The 20,950-nt window shown below is 42.2% G+C and overlaps 1 protein-coding gene across 1 annotated transcript; it reads left to right on the top strand.

Moving 5' to 3' along the window:
* The first annotated feature begins 18,626 nt into the window (after nucleotides 1-18,626).
* LOC147883898 (E3 ubiquitin-protein ligase NLA-like) lies at nucleotides 18,627-20,674 on the top strand. Its single transcript, XM_087398731.1, has 6 exons — nucleotides 18,627-18,768; nucleotides 18,844-19,088; nucleotides 19,548-19,796; nucleotides 19,903-20,040; nucleotides 20,144-20,202; nucleotides 20,332-20,674. The coding sequence occupies exons 1-6, from the start codon at nucleotides 18,639-18,641 to the stop codon at nucleotides 20,447-20,449; spliced, it is 939 nt and encodes a 312-aa protein (XP_087254857.1). The 5' UTR covers nucleotides 18,627-18,638; the 3' UTR covers nucleotides 20,450-20,674.
* Nucleotides 20,675-20,950: the final 276 nt, after the last annotated feature.

The following is a 20,950-nucleotide window of genomic DNA, read 5'->3' on the forward strand; positions in this document are numbered from 1 at the left end:
AGCATGTCCAATCCATACTGCCTCTGCAAGAGCTGTATCCCACTTGGTGATCTAATCACCTCAATGCCCAAGAAATAACGCAGCTCTCCCAAATCCTTCATCTCAAACTTCTGCCTCAATAGCATTTTCACATGAAGGATATCTTCATCACTATCACCTGTGATGATCAAATCATCAACATAAATGACCAGCAGCATAATCCCTTTCTCTGTTTTTCTCACATAGAGTGAGAAATCTGCCTTGGAAATCTGAAATCCAATAGTGACAAGATACTGTCCTATCTTGTCAGACCATGCTCTAGGTGCTTGCTTCAAGCCATACAAGGCTTTCTTCAACCTGCAAACAAACTCAGGATGAATAGCATGAACATAACCTGCTGGCTGCTCCATAAAGACCTCTTCTTGCAAATCACCATGCAAGAAGGCATTCTTTACATCCATCTGATGTAAAGACCATCCCTTTGATGCAGCCATAGCAATGGCTGCTCTTACGGTTGCCATCCTTGCAACTGGGCTGAAAGTTTCTTCATAATCAATGCCATATGTCTGTGCATACCCCTTGACAACTAGTCTTGCCTTGTATCTATTCACAGAACCATCTGCATTGTGCTTGATCTTATAAACCCATTTACAGCCAATTGCATTCTTGCCTTTAGGCAAAGGCACCAATTCCCATGTAGCATTAGCATCCAAGGCATCCATTTCTTCATCCATGGCTTTCTCCCATTTTTCATTTCCCATGGCTTGCTCAAAAGAAGTGGGTTCTGGTTCCTGTATCACTTTGACCATATAGGCATAGTGAATGGCTGTAAATCCATCATATTTCAGCCTATCCACAAGATACCTAACCCTGGTAGACCTACGCAAAATAGGCTCACTTCCAGGTGCTCTCAAAACATCCCTGGTGTTCCTTACTCTAGGTGTAACAACAGAAGGAATACCCAACTCATCATCAATGCTCTGTTCTGAGCCACTGGATTCACCATCCACACAAGAGTGACCTGCATTCACATCAAACATGGGCTGATCTACCTTCTCTTTTCCTTTTCGTGATACCTGCGTACCACTCTCTGCATTGCTTTGAGGGGATTCTCCTGATCTCAATCTGCTTGTCCATGGCGAACTATGTGAACCACTGGTAGAGGACACTCCAGGTCCACTGATATTTTGTGATTGCTACTGTGCATTCTGTGCAGCATTACCATTTTGTGCATCTACATCAATCATCACATTTACTGGTTTATACCAGCTGCTCATCTCATCAAAAACAACATCTCTGCTCACTGTGAACTTTCGTGTAGAAGGGTTATAGCATCTATACCCTTTTTGCTGCAGAGAATAACCAATAAAGACGCACTTCTCAGCTTTTGGATCCAACTTGGACCTCAACTCATCTGGCACATGGACATAGGCGATGCAACCAAAAATTTTCAAATGAGAAGTATGTGGTTTCCTACCAATATACATCTCCTCTAGTGTCATGCCATGTATTGCTGCAGTGGGAGTCCTGTTCATTATATAAACTGCTGTAGCAACTGCTTCAGCCCAATAATAATCTGGTAGATCTTTTTCATTTAGCATAGCCTGAGATACCTCTCCAATATGCCTATTTTTCCTTTCTGCAATTCCATTTTGCTGTGGGGTATGACTGCATGAGTATTGCTGCTTTATACCATGCTCCTGCAAGAACCTTGCAAACTCATTTGAGAGGTACTCTCCCCCTCCATCTGACCTTAGGCATTTTATTTGCAGGCCTGTTTCTTTTTCAACCATAGCTTTGAAAGCTCTGAAGTGCCCAAACACTTCACTTTTCTTTTTCATAAAATACACCCACAGTTTTCTGCTGAAGTCATCAATAAATGTGACAAAATAGTGACAGCCTCCAATAGATGCAGCTTTTGTAGTCCACACATCAGAGTGGATTAATTCCAATGGCTTTTTACTCTCTTGAACATGCCTAGGAAAAGGTTTCCTTACCTGTTTCCCAAATTGACAGGCTTCACAAACCTTGTGCATTTCTGCAACCTTGAATTTAGGCAATCCTGCAACAATATTTTGGGCTTGCATTGATTTAAGTCGCTGTATATTAACATGACCAATGCGTTTGTGCCAGATATCAATATCTGCAACTACACCGGTCCCATGTGCAAACATTGCTGCACTCAATTCAGGCATGTCTGCATCCAACGTAAACATCCTGCCCTTCTTCTTTCCTTTTGCTATCAAGCGACCATTATTTTTCATATCCTCAACAAAGCATCCATGAGGATTAAATCTTACCTGCAAGCCCTGCTCAACCATTTGACCAACAGAAACCAGGTTCTTGGTGATGTTTGGGACATGAAATACATCAGACAAGTATTTCTTTTTCCCATCCTGCATAGACAAAGGAATTTTGCCAATCTGCACAATAGGATGTGCAGTATCATCACCAATTTCCACAAATTCTGGTTTTTCCATTTTTCTTACATCCTGCATCCATTCAGCGTGACCTGTCATGTGGTTTGACGCACCCGAGTCAACATACCACACATCATTGCTTTCTTCTGCACTTGTTACAGAATTTGTCATATGCTGCACCATAAACAAATGCTCATTTCTGTCATCACCCTGTCTACTAGAGGATGCATAATTGCCTTGCTGCAATTTTCCATTCATAATGTCATTCTGCTTTTTATAGTAGTCCTTAGCCATATGACCCATTTTGCCACAATAGTAGCATTCAATATTGCTGTTTGCATTTTGGCCTCTCTGCCATCCACCACGGCCTCTTTGGCTCCCCCTGCCTCTAGAGTTACCACGTCCTCCTGCATAGGACTGGTTTTCTTGCGTTTGCTGCATATTTTGATTTCTACCATGGCCTGCAGATTGGCCTCCTCTACCTCTGCCTCTACCTCTGCTAGCATTTGAGTAGAAGACAGTTTCTTTTGAAGTTCCTGCTGAAGAAGATGCACCACCATTTCTCTGCTCTTCAGAAATTCGAAGAGCAATCAGCTCCTCAAAATCAGGAAATTTTTCACGGACGGCAATGGATGTCCGGAACTGTGCATAATCCTTTCCTAGACCATTCAAGGTCACAGAGACCAAATCGTCATCATCCACTGGCGACCCAACGGAAGCAAGTGCATCTGCAATTTTCTTCACTTTCATGTAGTAGTCATTTATGCTCAAATTTTCTCTCTGCACATTGTGCAACTCCTGTTTGAGTTGCATTTTCCTGGCTTGCGTATTTGTGCTGTACATTTTTGCCAAATTATCCCATGCCTCCTTTGGCGTATTTGCATCCTGAATATGCACAATCATGGAGTCCGAAATACTAATAGACAGCCAGTACATAACTTTCCTGGCTCTCTCATGCCATCCTTTAAATGCCTGCATTTCCTGTTGACTGGGAACATTAGGAAGAACAGGTTCTTCTTCATTTCCTGTAATGAATTCCCAATAGCCTTTTCCCATCAAGAAATTCGTCATTCTAAACTTCCATGCCTGGAAGTTGTTCTTGTCAAGCTTTTCAGTGACAATCTGTGAAAGAGAATCAGATGCCATTACAGAACACTGCAAAATATTCTGTCACTGCAAAAAAACACAGCTTTTGCCTCACACGGGCAGATCTGCAAAACTGACGAAAGTGGTATTTCACCACACAGTCACTTCCTAGTGACGATTTTGCATCAACAGGCAACAGGCATGAATCTGCAACTCCCAATATCTCTGCACATAGGCATACGATACAATTTCTGCGGCACCTTTCCACCGACTAGCCGCGCAGTGGTCGCACAGCAAAAAATAGGGCTTTTTCCTGAGTGCCTGCGAAGAACTTCCGCCTTCAAAACGGGCCCCGAAACGGCCTCAAATAAAAAAAATAAAGTCACCAAGGGCTTCGCCTACTCCCGCAGCATATACTGCGCTCTTGCCACACCGCGAAGGGCGTCTCAATCTGAAACAGTGCACTCCTGCACTTCTGGCTGTGCTACCTGCAGAGATTTGCTCCCAAACTCGAAATAGGAAAGCAACACTGGTCCTCTTACCAGGACACCACGAACTTGGCTTGCTTTCTTAAGCTCCTTACCACGAACAAGGCTCTGATACCATGTGAAGATTGTGGGAGAGAGGGACTCGAGAGGGAAGGAGTATCACTTGCGGCTTTCTCACATGCACAATGGGGGAATACACACAAAGGTGGAGGCTGAAAACAGTTTTCCTCTTCTTAGTTGTGAAAGCCAAAAGAACTCTAGTACAAAGAAAATAGAAGAACCCTATATGTGGGTCTCAAACCAAACTCAACTAACTAAGGTGGCATACTAAGTGAGCCACAAACTAGAGTAGATAAGGATAGCTGTCATCCAGCTATTATTCGTGGGTGGTGTACCAACCGCATCTCGAGCTAACAAGTCGGTGGCATAAATGCACAACAGTCACCCTGGCATATCGCGAGTGGAGCTCGATATCTCAACACTTTGTAGTAGAGAGTATGATCTTCATTGGTTGTAAGATGTATCCATTCGAAGCTTGTGTGAGAGCACTGTTGGATAGCTTTGTTTATTCACAAGCTGCCCTAATAATTGAGACAATAAAGGAATATGTGGCTGGAGCCAGTAGAGATAGTTGGTGAATGATCTATTGTGAAAGATTTTTGTTACAACACAAGTAAAAAGCGGATAGTAGTTGGCTATGTACTTGAAGGGGATGGTACCTCTACTGTGGGAGCCTAGTTAGCATGGGATTCATAGAGGAGTCCATGGTAGAAATGCAATTTTGAAAACATCAATGTGTTGTGTATTTTGAGTCATGTCTTTTGTGTGTTTTCTGAGTTTCAAGTTCAGTCAGTAGGAGAGCTTGTGTTGAGTTGTATAATCCATTGGGTTTTTTGAGGTCGTTTGGCTTCCAGAGGAAATGTGGCTACAGTATGAGTTTGTATATAGAGGTTTGTAAAGACAAGGATTTTCAATGAAAGCCTTTTACCTTCTGATGCTGTTGTTCACTTGCTTTAAATGTGGATGAGAGTGGCTGTGAAGGCGGATTAGGCTCTACTGCTTTCGTCCATCCATGTTTTAGTGCCTCAACAGACAAGTTCACTTCAGTTTACAAGACTGAAAGAGTAGATGTTCTGAGATGTGTTGCAAGCAATTGGGAGAAATCCACATATGAGAGTCATACAGTGTGAGTGGTGTGGAGAGTGTGGTCACAGAAAAGACAGATGCATCGAAGTCCAGCTACATGTGATTTGACTCCATGCGAGAGTGCAAAGAGCTTTGAAAGTGCTTGAGAATGCTCTCAACGGAAGCGGAACGGAAGAGGGAGAGAGAGAAACAAAGAGCCACACAAGTTTTGGTGGGTGCAGAACACCCTAATCTTCTTTTTCATTCATTTATATATGTGTTTGAGTATTGTACATAACCAGCGTAAACGCACAGTGACCTTTAACCCCCACAACCTCCCACTTAAAGGACAGTGTGCCTTTAAGGGAGAACAACCAGTGAGCATACTATCCAATGCCCATCAATACACGACAATACTCAAACCGTTGACTAGGTAGACTCTTCATCAACATATCTGCAGGGTTATCATCTGTATAAACCTTGACAAGCTCTATGCATTTATCCTCAAGTACCTCCCTGATGAAATGGTACTGTTGGCTCTTTCCTACTGCTTTCATAGGAAGAGCTGGGTTTTCTCAATATGTAGGGTTTTGAGGCTTTTTATCAACTATAGATGTATTAGAGTTGTCGATTATAGTATACGTGTAGCTTAGGACCTCGAGTCAGGTTCCGGTGAGAGACGTAGGCTTAAGTGTGGTAAGAAAACAAAGTGCATGCATGTGCAAAAGGAACGTGTTTCATCATGATTGAGGTAATGAAGGCTTTTGCCTTCATTGGGGGTTATAGGGTTTAGGAGGAGTTTAAGGGTTAGAAGGAGGTGCCAGGGTAAGAAGGAGTTCCACGGTAAGAAGGAGGTTCTAGGGTAAGAAGGAGGTTCCAGGGTTCAAAAGGAGTTTCCAGGGTTTAGAAGGAGTTCCAGGGTTTAAAAGGAGGTTCCAGGGTTTAGAAGGAGTCCAGGTTAGAAGGAGGATCCAAGGTTCAGAAGGAGTTTCCAGGGTTTAGAAGGAGTTCCAGGGTTTAGAAGGAGGTTCCAGGGTTTAGAAGGAGTCCAAGGTTAGAAGGAGGTTCCAAGGTTCAAGGTAGACTACATGGTGGAGAACTCGTCTCCCTCGTAGATCATGGAGTTTTAAGGGTTGAAGAACAAAGGGTTTAGGGGGAGCATAGGAGTGGGAGAGGAAGAAGGTGTAAGAGCATGGGGGAAAGAAGAGAGAGGAGGGAGGAGGAGGAGGATGTAGAAGTTGTAACACATTCTCTTTCTACATAAGTTCATGTTGGCACACAGTCAACAGGTACCTAACCTCAATGTGTTTGGTCTTTCCATGAAAGACCGGATTCCGTGCTAGCTGAATAGCACTCATGGAATCACTATGCAATGTCGGTACACCTATATGAATCCCCAAATCTCCCACTAGCTGATCAAGCCATATAGCCTCCTTGCAACCCTTAATGGCTAGACAAAGCAACGCACTTCTGTGCATGAGACATCCACAACACTACACCACCTGCAAAGGTGAACACATAACCAGAAGTGGATCTCCTACTATCCACATGCCCTACATGGTCTGAATCTATGTACCCAAGTACATGCATGTCTCCTCTACCAAAGGAGATGCACATCTCCTTGGTACCCTTCATGTACCTCATGATGCACTTAACTGCCTCCCAATGCCTCTTTCCTGGATTAGCCATATACCACCTAACAACTCCCATTGCAAATGCAATGTTTGGTCTAGTAGCTATCATAGCATACATAAGACTCCCAACCACTGATGCATAAGGACCTTGGCCATCATGGCCCTCTCCTCATCTGATTTGGGACTATCTGTATGACTCACTTTCACATATGGAGGCAATGGAGTACTCACTACCTTCCCCCCCTCCATATTGAAATGCTACAATACTTTTGTAACATACTCCTTCTGTGAAAGCTAAAGGAGTTTCCTACTCTGATCACGCGTGATGCGCATACCAAGAATATGACCTACAAGTCCCAAATTCTTCATATCAAAGGCCTCATGCAACTTGGCCTTTAATGCATGTAGCTCATAAGTATTCTTGCTAGCCAATAGCATATCATCCACATATAGTGCCAGGATTATCAGGCTATTATCCTTAGCCCTTTTAGTGTAGAGGCAGTGATCAATTTCACTCCTTCTAAAACCCTGGGACTGAATGAAAGCATCAAACTTATGATACCATTCTCTAGGCACTTGCTTAAGACCATAGAGACTCTTCTTTAGCTTGCAAACTAAATGCTCTTTGCCCTTTTCTTCAAAGCCTTCCGGCTGCACCATGTAAATTTCCTTATGCAGATCCCCATGCAAGAAAGCTGTCTTGACATCCATTTGCATAAGCTCCATATCTTCTGCTGCCACTAGTCCAAGCATGCATCTAAGTGTGGTCATCTTCATAACCGGAGAGAATATCTCATCAAAGTCCACACCCTTCTCTTGCTTGAACCCTTTAGCAACTAAATGGGCCTTGTACCTTGGCACATCATCACCTGTGACCTTCATCTTGTAGACCCATTTACATGGTAATTCTTTCTTTCCATGTGGCAAAGAAACCAAGTCCCAAGTCTTATTCTTCATAAGTGAACTCATCTCTGATTGCATAGCATACTCCCACTTGTGTTGATCCTCGTGCATCATAGCCTCTCTGTAGCAAGAAGGCTCCCCGCAATCAGTAAGCATCACATAGTCTACCCCTAGAACAAGCCTATCAGGCAATTTAGATGCTCTAGATGATGATCTTCTCAAGGGAATTTCAGCTTGCTGTCCCACCTGCATATCAGCCACATTTGGCTCATCATTTCCACCAATAGATGATCCATCACCTACCCTTGATTGTATACCTGTGGGAGTACTTGGTGGTACCATTTCTTGCACATTTGGTGCATGGACAGCTTGCTGTCTATCAACATATGCAGGTGGATTCACATCCTGGAAAGTGATTCTCCTCATTTCCACATCCCTCATGGGTGCCTTATGCATCTTCTTCTCATTGAAGACTACATCATGGCTGCATATGATCTTCTTGCATCTAGATCCCAGATACGATAGCCCATCTCTCCACTTTCACCATAACCCAGAAAGATGCATTTCCTAGACTTAGGATCTAGCTTCTTTCGAAGCTCTTTTGGCACATGTCCATATGCCTCACACCCAAATATATGCAAATGAGAGTAAGAGGGCTTCTTGCCACTCCATGCCTCTTCAGGAATACCACCATCCAAACTCTTACTAGGTGATCTATTGATCACATGCACTGCAGTCTTCATTGCCTCAGCTCAAAAACTACCAGAAAGACTTGCATTGGAAAGCATGCATTGCAACCTCTCTTGAATGGTACAGTTCATCTTTTCTGCAACTAGATTTTGCTTGGGAGTATGAGGGGATGTGAGCTCCCTCTTAATTCCACGTGTATCATAGAAATGCTGAAAGTCATGAGAGAGATACTCTCCACCATTGTTAGTCTGTAGGGATTTAAGCGTTCTCAACCAGCCATATCTGAAATACTTGGAACACATCACTGTTTTGAGCTATGGCATAAGCCCACACTTTCCTAGTTGCATCATCAATGAATGTCACATAGTATTCAACCCCACCTAATGATCGTGTAGGCATGGGACCACATACGTCTGAATGCACCAAATCAAGCTTTTCAAACTCTTTCTTTCCCCTTCTTTTATGGACTGACTTAGTTTGCTTCCCATAGAGACAATGCTCACAAAATTCAAAATCAGAGAAACTCAAATGCGGTACATAACCCAAACGACATAAGAGTTTCATCCCATTTTGGCTCATATGGCCCAACCGGCAATGCCATAAAGAAGTGCTTGGTTGCTCGGTTATTGCAACAACATGATCAAACACCCCTGATACATGTAAGGGATACAAAGCCCTTCTGAATTTTCCAACTCTGAAAGCCAAAAGTGGTGTGAAAACTAGCATCATCTAGCTGACCCACTGAAATAAGACTCTTGGTCAACTTAGGCACATGTCTCACAGGTTTCAAAACAAATGCAGACCCATTTGCAAAAGAAAACTTTATGTCACCTGCTCCCACTATGTCACATGCATAGTCATTTCCGAGATGCACACAATCTGTCTTTCCACTGTCATAAGTGGAGAACCATTCCCTATGGGGAGGAACATGGAATGAAGCACCAGAATCCAAAATCCAATCCTAGGAATATGCATCATTTGAAGTGGTAAGCAACTCTGTAGATAAACTAGACATGAAGAGAATGTCATTGTTACTATCATGTGTGACTGCATTGATCTCCTCGATCTTCACTTTTCCTTTGTCCTCCCTTGGACTCTCTTCCTTCTGATTTGCACCCCAATTTGGATTCTTTTTCTTATCCTTTTGCTCTCTTTTCAACTTGTAGCAATCCTTTTTCATATGGTCCTTCTTGCCACAGTGGTAACACTCAATGTTTCGTGCCTTGGATTTGCCACGACACTTCCCCCTGAATTGTGATCTGCCCCTTTGCACATTTAAGGCTGCATCTTGCTTGTTGCCATCCATAGACTTCCGTTTAATCTTCTCGGCCAACAAGCTACCCACAACATCATCAAACTTCAGTAATCCACTAGGTGCAGAGTTACTGACAGCTATACGAAAGGTATCCCATGAGGATGGCAATGAACATAAGAGAAATATTGCCTTAGTCTCTGCATCAAATTTCATCTTCTGAGCCTGAAGCTGGCTGAAAATAATATTGAATTTAATATATTTATATATATAATTATATAATATTTATATTAATTTATAGATTAACAATATATATTTTTAGCAAAATTATATTTTAATATTAGTTAATAAAAATTTATTATATTATGGAGCAAAAATATTATAAATGGATTTCTTATATTAATAGCGTCATGAGAAGAGTTTTTGGAGAGATTTATGGTTAAATTTTGTTTTGAAGTTCTTGCGTATGCAATAGGTAGAGAGGTTTGAGTGGTTTTGAGGTTGAGAGAGAAATTTGTAATAGATTGTTTTCTAATTTATTTTTTTGAAAAATTATTACGTGCCCAATAGGGTGAGAGAGTTTGAGGTTGACAGAAATTTGTGACAATAGGTTGTGAGAGTTTAAGGTAAAGAGGGAAATTTGTGGGAAAAAAGATTTAATGCAAAAGATGGTTTTTGAAGTTGTTCCGTATGCAACAAGTTTTTGAGAAAAGAATCGGATTTGAAAAAAAATTCAAATTTACAAAAACTTGATTCTTAGAAGTTCTTGCTTACGCAATAGGTTGGAAATGAACTCACCTCTTGCAACATTTTGAAAATTTTGAGAATCCTGCAACGAGTTGATGAGAGGAGAGAAGCGTGGAGTGTGAAAGAATGAACTTTGAATGAAAGAGAGAATGAAGAACGTTCTACTTATAGTGAACCTAAAAGAACTAAAAAAACCTTAAAAACTAAAAAAAGCTGACTTTACCTAAAAGCTACCCATTTCCTATAAAACTCTACTTCTCCTCATTCTCTCTCACAACTTTCCTGGAGCTCCTCCACCACCTCCCCACCCAGGTACTCCCTCCCTTCCCTTCCCCTCTCCTCCCTCCCCTCCCTTCCCCTCTCCTCCCGCTTCCCATCCCCTCTCCTCCCTTCCCACCTCCTCTCGCTTCCCATCCCCTCTCCTCTGGCTTCCTCTCTCCCCTCCCCCCTCCCTCCTTCCGCTTCCCCCTTCCCCTCTCCTCCCTTCCGCTCCCCTCCTCCTCTTTTCCCCTGTCCACTCCCTCCTCCCGCTTGCCCTTCCCTTCCCTTCCCCTCTCCTCCCACTTCCCCCTCCCCTCCTCTCCCCTCCCTTCCTCCCTTTCCCTCTCCTCTCGCTTCCCCCACCCCTCCCCTCCCCTCCTTTCCTCCCTCCCCTCCCGTCCCTTCCCCTCTCCTCCCCTCTTCTCTCGCTTCCCCCTCCCCTCCCCTCCCCTCCTTTCCTCCCTCTCCTCCCGCTTCCCCTCCCCTCTTCTCCCGCTTCCCCTCCGAGCAGTAAGGGGGAGGTGAGCGGAGGGGAGGGGCGCGGCGGGGGAGGAGCGAGGAGGGGAGGCGAGAGGGGAGGGGCGGGGTGGGGAGGGGAGGGGAGAGGGGAGGGGCAAGAGGGGCGGGGCAGGGAGGGGAGAGGAGAGGGGAGGGGAGAGGGGAGGGGCAAGAGGGGCAGGGCGGGGTGGGGCAGGGAGGGGAGGGGAGAGGGGAGGGACGAGAGGGGAGGGGAGGGGCAGGGCGGGGAGGCGGGAGGGGCAAGAGGGGTAGGGTGGGGAGGGGAGGGGAGAGGGGAGGGGCGAGAGGGGAGGGGAGGGGCGGGGCGGGGAGGCGAGGGGCGAGAGGGGAGGGAGGGGGCGGGGAGGTGGGAGGGGCGAGAGGGAAGGGGAGGGCCGAGGAGGGGAGGCGAGGGGGCAGGGGTAGGGGCGGGGAGGGGAGGGGAGAGGGGAGGGGGGGTTCAAGAGGAGGGCCGCCCCCTTCCCTCTCCCCTCCCCTCCTCGCCCCTCCCGCCTCGCCTCCCCTCCCCGGCCCTCCCCTTTAACCCCCCCCTCCCCTCTCCCCTCCCCTCCCCGCCCCTCCCCCCTCGCCTCCCCTCCCCGGCCCTCCCCTTCCCTCTCGCCCCTCTCGCCTCCCCGCCCCGCGGGAAGGAGGACGGGAGGGGCAGGGAGGGGAGGGGAGGGGAGGCGAGAGGGGAGGGGGGGAGGGGAGGCAAGAGGGGAGGGGAGCAAGGACGACGGGAGGGGCGGGGAGGAGAGGGGAGGGGCAGGGAGGGGAGACGGGAGGGGAAAGGAGAGACGGGGAGGCGAGAGGAGAGGGGAGGGGAGGGGAGGGGAGAGCGGGGGATTAACCGAGACAGGAGGGGAGAGGAGAGACGAGGAGGCGGAAGGAGAGGGGAGGGGCGGGCAGATGGGAGAGGAGGGGAGGGGAGGGCGGGGGATTAACCCCCAACCTATTGCGCACAACAGGTTGGGGGGTAATCCCCTCCTCTCCTTAAGTGGGGGTCCTTCGAGGCTCCAAAAAAAAACTAAAAAAATAAATTTAATTTAAAAAATAAATAAATAAATAAAATTTTAAATTTTAAATTAAATTTTAAATAAATTTTTAGAAAAATTAAATTAAAATTTTTTATCTATGTTTATAAAATATTTTGAATTAAATTATTTATTTAAAAAAATATTAGATTAAAAAATAGCATTTAGAAATATAAAAAAATATTTTTAAAAATATATTTAAACTTGTAAATTTTCAATTTTTAATATTTAAATATTTAATTAGCAATTTTTTTAATATTTTGAGTTTGAGAATCATTATTATTCTCATTTTTTTATTTTTGGTTACTTTGCAGAAAACTATGGCTTCGAGTTTTGGTTCCAAGGTGTCTTTCAAATATCTTGAACATGCTTGGTATTTTATGGAGCGCAAATCAAAGTATTTTTTAGTGATCATTGCCGAGAATGTGTCAAGCGTGAAATATTCTCTAGAGGCAGTAAGAAATGGTGGCATGGTCTCAACCATCAACATTAAAGAAAACAATTTGATAGAAGTTGTGTGCAAAGTTAAGAATGACAATGTGGTCTACAAGTAACGAGTTACACACAAGCACTTCTTGAAGCCCTTACCAGATTCAATTGAGGGATTCCAAGAATTACTTAGTGCCTTGGAGGTGGTGTTGTACCTTCAACAGTAGTAAGTAGGCCATTTATAACATGTAACCCTCAAGTTGTACCACCAATATCTATGGCGATAACTACGGTATCTCTAGCAAGAGTAACTACAATATCTGCAGTAGTAACTACAGTATCTCCAACTGTACCTACACCATTGACTGCTGCAACTACAAGAACAAGGAGTGATCGTGGAGCAGATTCAAGTTCCACAGCTATTCCCAGAAAGAGAGAAAAAATAATTCCTACTCCACGTGCAGATCGTTCAAGTGCAGGTTATTTACAACCAGGCAAAAAATTGGATAGTGATGATCAGGAGGATCCACAAGAAGAAGATACAAGTCTCGCAGACTTTTCTATAAGTATGGCAGACTTACATCCTCTAGAGGATAAGGGGTACATTTGGGGATTTTCACAATTCAGCGTGGCCACAATGCTTGTTGATCGAGCTTCATTATTCACAAATCAAAGAAAGCTAGATATGACATTTGCATGCAAATTGTATGAAGATACGAGGAAAACAAGAACTCTAGTTGCCACTAATATCACTCTTCATCCTATGGCATTTAAGAGACTTCAAGAAGATGATCCTACATTGCCTGATGTCACATTTCAAAAGCGCATGGACTTTCTAGATGCTTTTGAGAACTTTAGAAGGAGTGACTTTGTTCGTGGAGAGTCTTTGTACCAAAGCCGATATGGGACTGACATCGAGAAGAGATACATGATGGCAAAGAATAGATTCTTCGAAAGATGCAGGTTTGAGCCCATTGATGGGCAACACTTTTGTGAAGCTTGCAGGATCGCCCTTGATGAGGGAAGAAAAGGAAACTTGCCACAGATTGAGTGGATGGAAAAGTTTCAATGGGTCATTTGTCATGTATGCATATTTAACGATGACTCGAAGTACATTCTAGAATCAGAAAGGCTAAATTCTGCTCCATTTAGGTTGAAAAAAAGCTCTTCTCTTTCGGAGATCTTGATAAAAGCAAGGGAGTTATGGGTGGGCTGTGGAAAGCCACAAACAGTGAAGGGTAGGAGACCTACATCTGAGTACTTAGCAAAGAGGACTCGGTTCTATAGATGCTTGAAAGGTGCTGTAAGCAATACCAAGGCATACCAAGTAATAAGGTTGAGGCAAAGGATCTGAACACTGCTGTTGCAAGATACAGGGATGTTACTTGCATTGTCTTCCACGAGGACTCAGTGGTTTAGAGCATAGTGGATGTTTGCCAAGCATATGAAACAGGAAAGATATCCTTTAAGGCACCAGAGCACACTGCAACTCAGAGGAAAGAAATAATGAAACCGATGTCTATTGTTTGGTGGAGAGCATTAAGGTTTGTTCCAGATGCAATAACAGAAGAAGTATGCAAGAAGATCCTAAGCGGTGACTGCTTCTTAGCAACTTGGATGAAGTGGTCACCCGAATGATTCAAAGTGAGGCTGCTCTCTCGGCACTATTGTTTTTATTGAAATCTGATGATGAGTTAGCTAGCAAGTCAATTAACTTGGATAAGAAGAAAGCACTTAGCCTAGGTCAACTCCTTGATAAGACATGGGCTAGAAAGTAGTTGGCTTCAATGGATGCAAATGCCACACCAACAAAGGATCTAAGAGCTAAAATGCCAAAGATTGTTGAGATAAAATATATGGACATCAAGAAAAAGGCCTTGCAGTCCACTGCCCAAGGTAGAGCAATTGGTGGTTTAGATGATGGTTCTACATTCAGCTTCTCCTATGATATCTTACTATCAGAGAATGATACAAAATTTGCACACATCAATGGCATTGAAACAGAGCATTTCATATAACAATGAGCAGTCATGCTTGGGAGAAGCCATGTGTATTTTTCATAGATGAATTGCAAGACCTTGTAGTGTCACAGATAGTTGAACTTGTGCGGTTTATCATAGAAGGTCATATGGCAGATAAGAAAAGATCAGCGTTGGTCCTATTCATGACAGAATCACAAAGGGATTCCTTGTATGCGAGTTTGACATCTGCATTTGTGTATTTACTTTCAAAAGTATACCATGGTGTAGTCCTACGCAATCATATGACTATCTTGGAAGGCATTGCCATTCAAGTCTTGCAGCCTTTCTTGATGTGCTTCTTATCCAGGGGTGGTGGCAATCTAATCAAAATTCCTTTAAGGACTCTCGAGCTTCATTACTTTGAGGACAATAAGGTTAAACTTGATGCAGCAATGGTGGATACAGTTGCACTGCATTCTTTGAAGAGGAAAATGTCAAAGAAGAGGGTAGTGAGGAAAATGTTGAAGACAAGGGTAGTGAGTCTGAGGGTGATGATTCTAGCTCAGGTGATGATGAGGATGAAAGCTCTGCATCCGATGACTTATGCCAAGAAGAAATCTGCACAAAGAATAAAGATGATCAATTTTCAACTAGAGTCAAGGAGGTTCCACTCATCATATGGGAAGGCTCGCGGCAGCAAGAAGTAGTAGTACAATGCGTCATAGGAAAAGGTAAGGCTAAAGAGGTGGAAGCACTTCCCTTGAAATTAAAAGTGAGGAAGGCACCTTTGATCTTGGGTGAAGGACATGCAAGTAGATCAAGCAAGGAAGCCTTACCCAAAGAAGTTATGGATGAGGCAAAGCATGACCAGGAGGAGTTACCAGGAGGCATAGATGGTTCTTCAACCATGACCTTACAGACTCCAAAGCAGCCTACTAGTCAGGAACCTAGTAGCCAGGACCCTACTCACCAAGAACTTGGACATGGGACTTTAGAGCAGCCTACTAGTCAAGTGCTTGGAATTGAAGAGCAAACTAGTGAGGACCTTGCTCTGAGGCTCTAGTCTTAGAGCAGCCTATTAGTCAAGACCCTGGTAGTCAAAGGCGCATTGAGGACATTGGTACTGTCTTAGAGCAGCCTATTAGTCAGGACCCTGGTAGTCAAGGGCCTAGCATTGAGGACATTGGTACTGAGGAACATGATGGCTGACGGCTTTGTAATCACAAGTTTTGAACTTCGCAAGTTTTGAACTTCTATGTAAAGTGAATATCTAATAAAAAGTTACTACTTTTTTTATTTCTTTACTCTCATTATTGTGTATAAAGATTGTTTATGAGGTCCATTTTATACTTAATGGTGTATTTTAAACTTTATGTCAATGTATTTTTATAGTTAAGGGTGTTTTTTAATACCAAGTGAGGTGTATATGTATTTTTACAGTTAAGGGTGTTTTTTAATACCAAGTGAGGTGTATATGTACACCACTTACACATAAAAGGATCTATGTACACTACCTTTCTAAGGGGTTTATGTACACCACCTTTCTAAAAGAAATGGTCATAAAGGTGTGTGCACACCACTTATACACAAAGGTGTTTATTTACACCACCTTTCTAAGAGAATTGGTCATCTATTAATGTTCTTAGGTGATAGTAGTTCAATTCATAAGAAGTTATGAAGATGTTTATGTAGACCACCTCTGTAAGAGATTTGGTCATGCATTGATGTTCTTAGTAATTAATCACTAAATCTTTTGTTTGGAGTTGTCAAATCTAGTTTAAAAAACAACATTACTAGTATATTCAAAAATTTTGGACTGTTTTTTAGTCCATTTCTCAAATTGGACTTTACACAAGTCCAAAAATTTTGAATAGTATGTTCTAATTGAATGTCATGCATAAATGTTATATTATTTCATCTAAAACAAAAGTTGAAGGTTTTGATTGTAGCCAACGATGACATACACATATTCATTCAGTTTTAAAGATTATAAGATACTTTTTAACTTGAAGGTAAAAGCTTTGGGGAATGATCTCCATAAAAAAACAATCCAACTCAAATAACTTTTTTTAAAATTTACTCATGGAAATTCAGAAAGGAGAATCCAATTCTACACTACAGAACTACCTAGGTGATGCTAATAGATAATTGAAAATAGGGATTTTTTTTCCTTCAATGGTTGCCTTAAAACTTAAACTTTGGACCTTGAAAAGAAAAGGGAAGAAGGTAGCCCTTAAAATACGTGCCATGATGCTCTCTCATGAGAAGTATTGTTCATAAAAAACCAAGGTGTAATGTTAGGTGAGTGGCAAATTTTGGAAGCTGACTTCAAATCTGAAAATAGAAGGTTTTAGAACCTCCAAATTTTAAGGCAATTTAGTTATCTTTATCATAAAAAATAAGATAAAATAGGCAATTTATATTTGAGGCTTCTGAGACCCCATTAAAGACTTGATTACAAAAAATAGAATGTTTAAACCCAAAATCTACACACACACACACACACACACACACACACAGAGTTATGGATAAAATTGTCTAAGGAAAAAGGCATTAATATGTATGTGTGTTTGTATATGTGGCAATAGTATAATAAAATATGGTGTGCATAGGGCCCAAGGTTGAGGTGGCACGGCATGACCATGTGCCACCCTTCCATGTAAGAGGACCCATAAGGTGTGTTGTACATAATCCATGTGACCACATTCTCATGCTTGTTTTCATAAGGACAAACTTGCATACACAGGCCAAACCTAATTGCTTTTGTAGGCTAAACATGCATCATATCAATGATGAGGGTTACATTTCAATCAAGACCTCTAAAAAATTACAACATGAAGGGTTTTATGTGTTAAAACACTAGTTTGATAGTAGGACGTAAAAGAGCCTTGAGACATAAAAAGGTCTTGCTAAGTGGCAATGTTTGAGAATTTTTCACGAGTTACATCAGTGAATTTTCATATCCTATCTTCATCATTTTATCTCGAAATAGCACCAAAAAACAACTTCTTCAGGTTTTGTGAAAAGTGTGTCTTACAAGGTCATAATGCATAATTTTTTGGATTAATAGTAATCATTGGTATATGGTCAAAAGAATTTCATTTTAGTAACAAAGTCCAAAGTTTAGGGATTCTTTGATTGGTATTTTCTCTTATTTTTGTTCTCAAACAAGAGAAAAGCGACTTGTAATAAATCAAGTTATTCTCAAAATAGGCATTCTTATTTTGAGGTCTCTATATATGGGTGGAAACTTCTTTGCATATGAAAGATAATGTTACTTTTTTCAAGCCCTTGAATTGGTTGAATGTGAGGGTCTTATTATCTTTCTTTGGGTCTTTCCAAATGTTGAATTATCTTAAGTCTCCCTAGAAAGTAATGTAGTTTAAAGGTAAAGGTAATATATTCCTCAAGGACAATTTTAGATCATGCATGCTTATACATGACAATATGGGTTTTTAAAGATATATTCAGGATATATTTTGAAGCCTAATTGAATGGTCAAAAAATGATTACTCACGCATTGATGTTATATCATATCATCTCAAACAAAAAGTTCAAGGTTTAGACTGTAATGAACAATGACATACACAAATTCATTCAATTTAAAAGACCATAAGATATTTTTGGCTTTGAAATGTCCATCCAATTTTGTTTTCTATAATATAACTATGTTCATAAAAATTGATACCACTAGAAGTAGATTTTTTGATAGAGTTATGTACTTGAATTTTGTTCAACCAAAAGTTTGTATGAGTCCAATTAACATCAACCATGTAATTGTTCCAAAGAAAATAGAGGCTTTGTGATAGCTTTTCCATGATTGTGAAGAAATCAATAATATATGTGGATGCTTTTGCCATAGCTTTTGGTCTATAGAAGTATTTTTTCCATGTTCTTGAACAAGTCAAGAATATATGTCCCTACATTGGATAGACTTTTAGACCACTAAAAAAAAATATTTGGAACTCTAAAAGAGACACTTTTAGATGTATTTTTTCCATGTTCTTGAACAAGTCAACAATATATGTCCCTACATTGGATAGACTTTTAGACCACTAAAAAAAAGATATGTGGAACTCTAAAAGAGACACTTTTATGTCCTATTGAGCTACCAAACTAGTGTAAGAAAAAATGGACACTGATGATGAGGCTTATGCCCAATACCTCCAACAAGCACATGCCCTCCCCTCCATCTCTTATCACCGCTTGCGATCTCTCCTCCTCCAATCCCATCCACCTCCTTCCTCCTCTTCTTGCTCAGGTGCTTCGCCTCTTCCCCTTCACAATCCTCTCGTGCTTCCTTCCTTCTAATATTGTGTGTTTTCCTTCCTTGCAGTCTGTGGTGACACCTTCTTTCCTCTTCTCCAACAAGAGTTGACATCTGTGTCACACTATTTCAATAATCGGGTCCGATGGCTCTTGCAAATTCGTCGCATGTCCGGTGTCAAGAAATGTGTTTTTCTGGTCAAGCACAAGGAGGCTCGCAACCATCTCTCCATGATTCAAGAAGGACGAAGCTTGGTGAATTATGTCTCCATGATAACCCTTGGCACACGGGAGCTTTTGAAAGAATACGATTTGGTAAGAACAACTTAACACTCGAATATTTGATTCCATGACATAGTTTGATTGACTATGCGAAGCTTGCAATAGCTCGATCGGTCGCTAGCTCCCAAACTGACCCATTATCCGATTAGTAAACTTAGTTCTCGATTGATTGATCTAACAAAATCGTAGTCCATCCCACATAACTCAATGGATTTACACAATCGCAACTTCAACCCTTCCAATGGGACGGCCCAAATCGATTGTGGGCAAGTTTACACCACATCCCCTCGCTTAGGATGCATCAGCTGTTTGTTCCAAAACTATGGGCTACGAAATCCCTGTTCTGTACAAGCAGTAATGAGAGCCGAAGGTAAAGTCCATGTGTAACTGGCACTTTGCGAAGGTATGAATCATGATTCAAAGCATATGCTCGCTTTGACGCATTGGGTTTTGAAGGGCTTTCACAACAGCATGTTTTTGTGCTCCTGACAGGTTCATCTGTCAAGTGAAGGATCGAAATTTAAAACATGGTTATCGGGTGTGCATTTAGAGGCTCTTCAATCCCCTTGGCTGGTTGAATTGCTTGCATTGTATTTAAACTTAAAGTCTGATGGGACCGGGCCTTTGCCGGAAATATGCCCCGGATGTGTCTTTGACTTGAAAGGTGGTCAACCCATCCTCTCATGCATGCCGCATGAATCACTAAAGCTGGAGATCGATCTTACATGCTCCATTTGCCTGGTAAGACCATTGGTGAACGAGTTTGGATAAATATCGAGTTAATGAGGCATCTCTCAGCTTCGGATCTTACCTTCAAATTTTCAGAGTTATGTTTGGTTTTGGGCAGGAAACTGTGTTTGACCCAGTTGCCTTGAAGTGTGGGCACATCTTTTGCCTCAGTTGTGCGTGTGCTGCTGCATCTGTGATTGTTCTTGAGGGGCTGAAGAAGGCAAAGAAGAATGCCAAGTGTCCTCTTTGCAGAGAGGTGTGCAGGAGCAAATCATAAGTCCTCCTAATTGCTGGCAGAAGTTTCGTTAATGTTGTTAGCATTTGCTAATTAAGCTTCATGTCAATGAATCTCTGGACAGGTGGGAGTTTTTGCCAGTGGATTTCGGCTGACAGAGCTAAATATGCTCATCAGCAGAAGGTAATGCACTTTCTTATCCTCTAGTGGTTGCTCTCCCGCAGGGGTCTGCTTGCAAACATTGGATTTCATCAGAGAAAGGGTTGTGATTTGCAAAGAGTGGTTGTCTGCATGCTTGATCCAATTCTGCAGCTGCAAGGGTTATTGGAGGGAGCGCCTTCAAAGTGAGCGCAATGAACGACTGAAGCAGGCAAAGGAGTTTTGGACCTCTAGGCCAGGACACATGGGAACACCAACGTATTTCATGTAGATACATCAACTCTTGCAATGCATTTCAAATATTTTCTGTGTGGGGATTCACCTCTGTGGATTGTATGATAAGTTGCTAGCTCTGAGCTATGAAGCAGATGATTGTATCATTCTTGACTTGTGTTTCTTTTGCAAAGTTTATTATACGTTGCCATCATCAAAGACTGTTTCGGAAGCATGTTATGATTTGTTGCCCCCGTGGTCATCCTCAAGGAATATTGCTTTTGGCACTGAAATTTGAAAAGCGTATTACATTTCGTCCTTTGTTCCACAAGTGGTCTAGTTATCAAGGTGAAATCTTTGTGTTAACATTTCCTTGGTGACTTTTATGTCGACATGTTCCTGTATTCTTTTGTGTGATTCTGATAATGGATCCATGAAGTAACTTATTTTTTATATGCATAGCGAGAGGGTTAAAATGTACCATGGTATCTATATTGCAATTCTTGCTCATCGTGTACGTTACTTGAGGTGAAAGATGTGTTTCCATCTAGCCTTGGTT

This window comes from Dipteris shenzhenensis, chromosome 27, assembly GCF_047967505.1.
Source record: "Dipteris shenzhenensis isolate YYH24624 ecotype China chromosome 27, Dip_SZ_1.0, whole genome shotgun sequence".
Taxonomy (NCBI): Eukaryota; Viridiplantae; Streptophyta; class Polypodiopsida; order Gleicheniales; family Dipteridaceae; genus Dipteris; species Dipteris shenzhenensis.